At 42.4% G+C, this 8,293-nt stretch overlaps 1 protein-coding gene across 1 annotated transcript in view; it reads left to right on the top strand.

The window, feature by feature from the left end:
- The window catches only part of LOC107115714 (protein kinase C epsilon type-like), a gene marked incomplete at its 3' end in the record, with an annotated part of 40,711 nt that extends 32,492 nt beyond the window's left edge, over positions 1 to 8,219 (top strand). Inside the window, exons 9-11 of the mRNA XM_015417471.1 lie at positions 933 to 1,144; positions 6,829 to 7,002; positions 8,046 to 8,219. Of these exons, the coding sequence (XP_015272957.1) occupies positions 933 to 1,144; positions 6,829 to 7,002; positions 8,046 to 8,219 (560 nt within the window). The remainder of the gene's footprint in view (positions 1 to 932; positions 1,145 to 6,828; positions 7,003 to 8,045) is intronic.
- Positions 8,220 to 8,293: the final 74 nt, after the last annotated feature.

The following is an 8,293-nucleotide window of genomic DNA, read 5'->3' as shown; positions in this document are numbered from 1 at the left end:
AAGCTGGAAAGGCCACTGATCTAACATTTCCTAAAATTTTTTGATTTCCCATTGCTTATATGCATTGTAATGTCCTTTCATAGCATGATAGGGCTAAGCCCTTAACCCTGAGCAAGGCATTCTCTAGTTAATGCTTCTCTGGCAAATGCATATCTAACACACTCTCCAAGGAGAGGAGAATTCACCAAGGGCTTGAGGGCAGGAAATGTTTTGCTGTTGTATAGGTGTGATGGCATGAGACAGCTTAGTCATTGCAGCTGTAGCATACCCATGAGAATGAGGTTAGCAGCTGTCTCAGAAGGTTCTGGACAACTGGCCTACAGACTGTAAGTCTTCCAAAGGCAGGGGACAACTGAGAGCATGTGTGGCTTTCATGTCTCCAAGGAGGAGTCTCCAAGAAGAAGAACTCTGCAGGACAATGAGGAGAAACTGCATGAGCTGAAACCCTTCCCCTTATAGTCCAAGGCTTATATTCCCCCAGTTAGCCCCAACATTTCCTGTCCCTTGGACACTTTAAAAAGTTACGTGGAAGGAAAGATGAAGGACAACTACCCATAATCCTGTTTTGTTTGAAAGACACCTGCCAGTATTGTTGTTGTTGTTGTTGTTGATGATGATGATGTTACTATTTAAACTTTGTCCAATGGAAGGCCAGAAGGGGCAGGGATAAATAGAGGGGGAAACATGCTTGGACTCATACTTGGGCTTAGCTTCTGTAAGGAGAGGGCTTGTGCCAGCAGACTTCACAGAGAAGCTGAGCTTTGAAAGAAGTGAAGGCTTCTGTTAGGTATAATGAAGGATGTGTCTTAAAGAGAGTGCCCCTTTCCCCAAAATCAGTATCAAAGAAACTTGCACAGAAAACTAATCTTTCTTTTTTAAAAAAAACAACAAAAAATTCCAGATCTTGAACAATAATGTTAATCCTTTCACAGAAATTAAAGAGCTTGAAAATAACATTAGGAAGGCTTTGTCATTTGACAATCGAGGAGAAGAACACCGGGGAGCAGGAACAGCCTCAACTGACAACCAGTTAAATGCACTCGGGGAGAACGGTGAAAACGGGGAAGTCAAAGCCCAGATGAAGCGCATGGGCCTCGAAGAGTTTAACTTCATTAAAGTCTTAGGAAAAGGCAGCTTTGGAAAGGTGAGTAGCCTTTGATTGCTGCTTGATTACTTTTGCAGTGTGCATTGAAAATACACTGATGTTGGGGGCATCATAATCTCATTCAACATGTGTCTGAACAGGACTGCCCCATAGCCTGACTCAGTGAGGAATCAGTCCAGACCCAGATGGACTTCCTTTTAGAAGACAGCAACACAGAGAAGACATAGAAGACAGCAAGACACAGAAGACAAATAGAAGGCCAGAAGGGGCAGGGATAAATAGAGGGGGAAACATGCTTGGACTCCTACTTGGGCTTAGCTTCTGTAAGGAGAGGGCTTGTGCCAGCAGACTTCACAGAGAAGCTGAGCTTTGAAAGAAGTGAAGGCTTCTGTTAGGTATAATGAAGGATGTGTCTTAAAGAGAGTGCCCCTTTCCCCAAAATCAGTATCAAAGAAACTTGCACAGAAAACTAATCTTTCTTTTTTAAAAAAAACAACAAAAAATTCCAGATCTTGAACAATAATGTTAATCCTTTCACAGAAATTAAAGAGCTTGAAAATAACATTAGGAAGGCTTTGTCATTTGACAATCGAGGAGAAGAACACCGGGGAGCAGGAACAGCCTCAACTGACAACCAGTTAAATGCACTCGGGGAGAACGGTGAAAACGGGGAAGTCAAAGCCCAGATGAAGCGCATGGGCCTCGAAGAGTTTAACTTCATTAAAGTCTTAGGAAAAGGCAGCTTTGGAAAGGTGAGTAGCCTTTGATTGCTGCTTGATTACTTTTGCAGTGTGCATTGAAAATACACTGATGTTGGGGAGCAAAGCCGTGAATGCTCCTACACATGTGCAGTGCAATTTGTGTCCTGTGGAATCCTGGGAACTGTCGTTTCCATTACAGCATGGTGTTCTTGTATGGATTAGGATCTCCCTGCCCCCATTTTCAGGGGACACAAGGAGGGCCAATTCCGTGCCAAGAGAGTTCCGACAAATTCAGAAGATTCTGTACCCTAGCATCATAATCGCATTCAACATGTGTCTGGACAGGACTGCCCCATAGCCTGACTCAATGAGGAATCAGTCCAGACCCAGATGACTTCCTTTTAGAAGACAGCAACACAGATTCTGTACCCTAGCATCATAATCGCATTCAACATGTGTCTGGACAGGACTGCCCCATAGCCTGACTCAATGAGGAATCAGTCCAGACCCAGATGACTTCCTTTTAGAAGACAGCAAGACACAGAAGACAAATGGAAGGCCAGAAGGGGCAAGGATAAATAGAGGGGGAAACATGCTTGGACTCCTACTTGGGCTTAGCTTCTGTAAGGAGAGGGCTTGTGCCAACAGACTTCACAGAGAAGGTGAGCTTTGAAAGAAGTGAAGGCTTTTGTTTGGTATAATGAAGGATGTGTCTTAAAGAGAGTGCCCCTTTCCCCAAAATCAGTATCAAAGAAACTTGCACAGAAGACTAATCTTTCTTTTTAAAAAAAACACACAAAAAACTCCAGATCTAGAACAATAATGTGAATCCTTTCACAGAAATTAAAGCGCTTGAAAATAACATTAGGAAGGCTTTGTCATTTGACAATCGAGGAGACACACTTTTTAATTTGATGGCATCCCTAATTTGTCTCTCATAAGTTATGCACCTTGCAGGGCAGCAACACACTTTTTAATTTGATGGCATCCCTAATTTGTCTCTCATAAGTTACGCACCTTGCAGGGCAATGCAGTCTAGAATCTCTGCAGTCCTGGGCTATTTTTGCTGGTGTGGGGACATTGTGGTGGTAGGAGGTGTAACATGACAGCATGCATGACAGCACCAGTTTGTCCTGTGTGCTGATGCCAGGACTCTGACTGCACTGGCTCACCTGCCAACATCACTATCCATCATGCGAGTTCAGAGGTGCCCTGTGCATCTGCACCCTGGGGGTAAGCATCCATTAGTGAATGATACAAGTTCAGTGTACATACCCAGCATACTCAGTCATCAGTTTTTGTAACAAAGACAAATAACATATAACATGTACATTATTGTACCCAAGTTAGCTGTAGCTACTCCAAGTGCTGATGTCTTGGCAGGCAGTATAGATCAGCACGTAACATGGTGAATTCAGACGTGGAAATCCAGGGATCAGGTTTTCCCTGACCGGCTTTTGTTTCTCTGGGTGTCTACCTTGCCTGGTGATTTTTAGGATGCTTTAACTGTGTACTAAGAAGACCTATCAGAAATTGACTAAAATCAATGCATTTTCTATAGACTGTTGATGCTGAAGAAGTAACCCAACTCTAAGATGGCTTTTGAAAAACTATCAGTATTGTTTCGGAAGGTAGCTGTGTTGCTGTGTCGGTCTGCGGTAGAACAGCTCGAGTCCAGTCCAGGAACACCTCAGAGACCAGCCAGATTTTTGGGGTATGAACTTTCAAGAGTCAAAGCTGTCTGATGATGATGAAGAAGAAGAAGAGGAGGAGGAGGAGGAGATTGGATTTATACCCCACCCTTCACTTGGAGTCTCAAAGCGGCTTACAAACTCCTTTCCCTCACCCTCCCCACAACAGACACCCTGTGAGGTGGGTGGGGCTGAGAGAGCTCTTTCCAGAACTGTCCTTGAGAGAACAGCTTTGGCAGAACTATGGCTTGCCCAAGGTCATCCAGCAGCTGCAAGTGGAGGATTGGGGACTCAAACCTGGTTCTCCCGGATTAGAGTCCATGCACTTAACCACTACACCAAACTGGCTCTTTGACTTTCGAAAGCTTGCTCCCCCAAAATCTTATTGGTCTCTAAGGTGCTACTGGACTGAACAGTGTTGAATTGTGTGTCTTAAGTGGAAAATGTGTCTGCTGGTTGAAATGCTAAGCTACAGCTGGCACCTTCTCTCCAGACCCCTGACTGAAGAAAGTGCTTTGTAGGGGTTTTGAAATTTATTCTCCCCGAAGTTGATTTCCACTTTGCATTCCCTCATTTTGCAAGTCAAATAATTGTGTTTTTTTAAATTTTAAACTGTTTATTGAAGATTGAAATAAAATACAATACAGTACTTAGTAAAGCATGAAGGAAACAATTATAAAGTGATTATTAAGTTTGTGGTGAATCAAGGAAAAAAATAAAATCTTCTTCAACTTGCCAGCCATACAGACTCAACGAGGTTTGCAAATGTTAACCTGTGCTTGCTCTGCCTCCTGCTGCTACTGAAGATGAAGGAGGTGGCAGGTTTGAATCTCCTCATTTATTGACGTGTTGTGGCTCCTTGCAGACAACAACACTACTTTAGTTTCTCAGCAATGTATGTGGAAATTAGGAAGAGTATGCCGAGTGTGCACAGAGGGTCCTAGTTTCAATCCCCTGCATCGCCAGTGAAAGGAATGTTGGGAAAGACTTTTCCCTTCTGAAGACCCTGGAGAACTGCAGCCAATCAGAGTAGATAATACTGAGCAAAGATGGTTGGATGGTTTGAGGCAGCATCAGATAAAATGCCTTAGAAATTTGGAGGGGAAAACATTGTTTGTTTGATTGTTTGATTAAATTTTTAGGCTGCCCTTCCCTGCAAGCAAGGCTCAGGGTGGCTTACAACAGAAATGAACATACAATAAATAACTAAAAGTTAAAAGCCTACAGTAAAATATACAGTGTATATATCAGTAAAATTAAACTCATTCCAAGATGGTGAGAGAGTTTCAGATTTCAGCAGGGTGGCCGTGGTTCCCAAGCACCAAGGAATTTTATTAGAACAAAACCCAGCACTTTAGTAATCATACGTATTCAGACCCACCAGAAAAATATAACAGATGCTACGATCGGCAAAAGACAGAAGAGACCACATACCCTGCAGTTGTGGACAGGTTTAGATCGGGACCACACAGCGTAGCATCCAGACAAGAATAAAAGAACGTGAAGGACACTGCAGACTTGGCCAACCTGAAAAATCAGCAGTGGCTGAACATAGCCTAACTCAAACAGGACACAGTATCTTATTCCAAGACACTGAAATGCTGGACAACACAGCCAATTACCATGTCAGATTACACAGGGAAGCCATTGAAATTCATGAACATAAACACAATTTCAACATAAAAAGGAGAGTTTAATAATAAATAGGGCATGGTTTCCTGTCCTGAAAAACACAAAATGCTCTACATCTTACAACAGCACTACCTACAATTAGAATTTCAGCAGCCAATCCATACGCAAAAGAACCTCCTCAGGAAAGCTCCTCCATTAGCATGTCACAGCCTGGGAAACTCCTAAAAGATAATGACTCAGCCCTACCCCACCTTCCTGAGTAGATATAAATTACCTGCCTACCATTTTTCTTCTTACATTGACACAGGAGTACTCCATCTTTCTGTGTTATACCTCTGAGGATGCCAGTCACAGCTGCTGGTGAACCATCAGGTACTACGATACTAAGACCACGGCCATACAGCTCAGAAAATCTACAACAACTCATACCCACTGTGTTGAGAATGTGGGTTTGGATCACACATCAGAACATTCCCACGTAGCAGGGTCATATTTGCCATGTTGCATACTATTTATTTAATACATTTTTATTCTTGACTTCCACCAAAGAGCTCAGGGTAGAATACATGGTTCTCCCTCTTCCTTATATCCTCCCAATAATGCTGTGAGATAGATTTGGCCAAACAATGATGACTGGCTGAAGGTCATATAATGAGTTCTGTGACAGAATGCATATTTGAACCTTATCCCCTTGCCCAATGTTCTAACCATTGCACTGTTGTTGTTGTTCAGTTGCACAGTCGAGTCCGACTCTTCATGACCCCATGGACCACATCATGCCAGGCTGTCCTGTCCTCTGTCGTCCTCCGGAGTTTGCTTAACTTCATGTTCATTGCATCAATAACCATTGCACTACAATGTATCTAAAACTCAGCATTATACCAGTGTTTCCTGCAGTGAACACCTAAATCATGAAAGCTTATATGTGTGTTCCTGAGAGACATCAGTGGAGAACGGCACCCCCTTGAAGGTGTACATGTATTTTAGGATTCACATTTGTTGTTTCTACTTAGTGTTTCTTGCAAGAGAGACTGCTATATTGCTAGTGTACCCATGAAAAATATAAATCCCATATAAGGTATCAAACATCATGTAGCTGCTCTAAGTAAGGTCCCAGGTCTGTCATGGTACCCTAAATCTACAGACTAATTCACATGATCAAACTAGTATGGTGAGTATGGGAAAACAGCATTTTTCATTTAGTTACTGTAGTGCCACTAAACCTACTCAATAGCTTTGTAGCAATATGGTAAATGAGGCTTGACTTACCAGTTAGACATGTGATGGAGGGGTTGTGGAATTACTTCACCATGAGTGGAATTCTTCAGATGTTACACTCATGATGTTACAGATTAGTGGCACTGCATTCGTCAGGGAACTGTTCTTACATGCCAAGGTAGTCTGAGCTGTAGCTAACCACAAAGGCATGAATATTGAGCAGCAACCAGATCTCCATGATTTTTACCAGTGTTTTATAAGTGCTGGTGATCCTAAACCTTCCAATATCCTAAGATTTATTCATAATATAATGCATACACCGAATTAGTCTTGATAAAAAGATGCAGCAGCCAAATGCTGTTTATCAAGGTAATCTACTGCATCTGTGTTTTGGAGATTTTTCTCTGGCGGTACGTTTTGCTTACATGATTCATAAAATATGCCTGCAGTATGTAGTAATGAACCTTTCCCTTGTTTCTAGGTCATGTTAGCTGAGCTCAAAGGTAAAGACGAAGTATATGCAGTAAAAGTCTTAAAGAAAGATGTCATCCTACAAGATGATGATGTGGACTGTACAATGACAGAGAAACGGATTCTGGCGTTAGCACGGAAACATCCCTACTTAACTCAGCTCTACTGCTGCTTCCAGACCAAGGTAGGCTACATGAAACTGATTCACTAAACCTGAGAATGCTGCAGAGTCTGGCAATGCTCCCTCTAAGCTGTGGAGTCTCGTGAACAAAAATTCTACTTCGTGAGCGACTGGCATTAAAGTTGTGAGCGAGCAATTTGGCTGCTGCATATATTAGTTTGCTCTGGAGCTATCCTTCCTGAGCTAAGACAAAAATGTGTGTGCCAGAAGCTAAAAAACTGTGAACTAACTCACACTAACTCAGCTTAGAGGGAACACTGGAGTCTGGTCTGTGTGATGGCCCATGTCAAATTGCCTGCTGAAGTAACATTTCAGTGCTGCAAGCCAGTACCTCTTTGGGTTATAGTGGAAGGGATATGTATCCTATAGCTTGATCCCATGAGCTGCTAGATTCATTTAGCAATGGTCTGTTTGGAAGTCAGGTAGAATTTTATGCCATGGAAATCATGTTTGAAATAGGATACTCATACTATTGTACAGCCACTAGAAAAGTTGGCCAGATGAATGCATGCTGAGGAGATAGGTGTATCTTCAGACATTTTGCTTGACTTACCAGTTAGACATGTGATGGAGGGGTTGTGGAATTACTTCACCATGAGTGGAATTCTTCAGATGTTACACTCATGATGTTACAGATTAGTGGCACTGCACGTGGTTGCTCAAAGCTCCATGTGCATGTTCTAGCATAAGAAGAGCTCTGGATGAGGATGTGATTCGTCAGGGAAATGTTCTTACATGCCAAGGTAGTCTGAGCTGTAGCTAACCACAAAGGCATGAATATTGAGCAGCAACCAGATCTCCATGATTTTTACCAGTGTTTTATAAGTGCTGGTGATCCTAAACCTTCCAATATCCTAAGATTTATTCATAATATAATGCATACACCGGGTTAGTCTTGATAAAAAGATGCAGCAGCCAAATGCTTCTTATCAAGGTGATCTACTGCATCTGTGTTTTGGAGATTTTTCTCTGGCGGTACGTTTTGCTTACATGATTCATAAAATATGCCTGCAGTATGTAGTAATGAACCTTTCCCTTGTTTCTAGGTCATGTTAGCTGAGCTCAAAGGTAAAGACGAAGTATATGCAGTAAAAGTCTTAAAGAAAGATGTCATCCTACAAGATGATGATGTGGACTGTACAATGACAGAGAAACGGATTCTGGCGTTAGCACGGAAACATCCCTACTTAACTCAGCTCTACTGCTGCTTCCAGACCAAGGTAGGCTACATGAAACTGATTCACTAAACCTGAGAATGCTGCAGAGTCTGGCAATGCTCCCTCTAAGCTGTGGA

Source organism: Gekko japonicus, unplaced genomic scaffold, assembly GCF_001447785.1.
Source record: "Gekko japonicus isolate JY-2015 unplaced genomic scaffold, Gekko_japonicus_V1.1 scaffold3501, whole genome shotgun sequence".
Lineage (NCBI taxonomy): Eukaryota > Metazoa > Chordata > Lepidosauria > Squamata > Gekkonidae > Gekko > Gekko japonicus.
The sequence above is the reverse complement of the archived record's forward strand: the minus strand, read 5'-3'. Positions and strand labels throughout refer to the sequence as shown.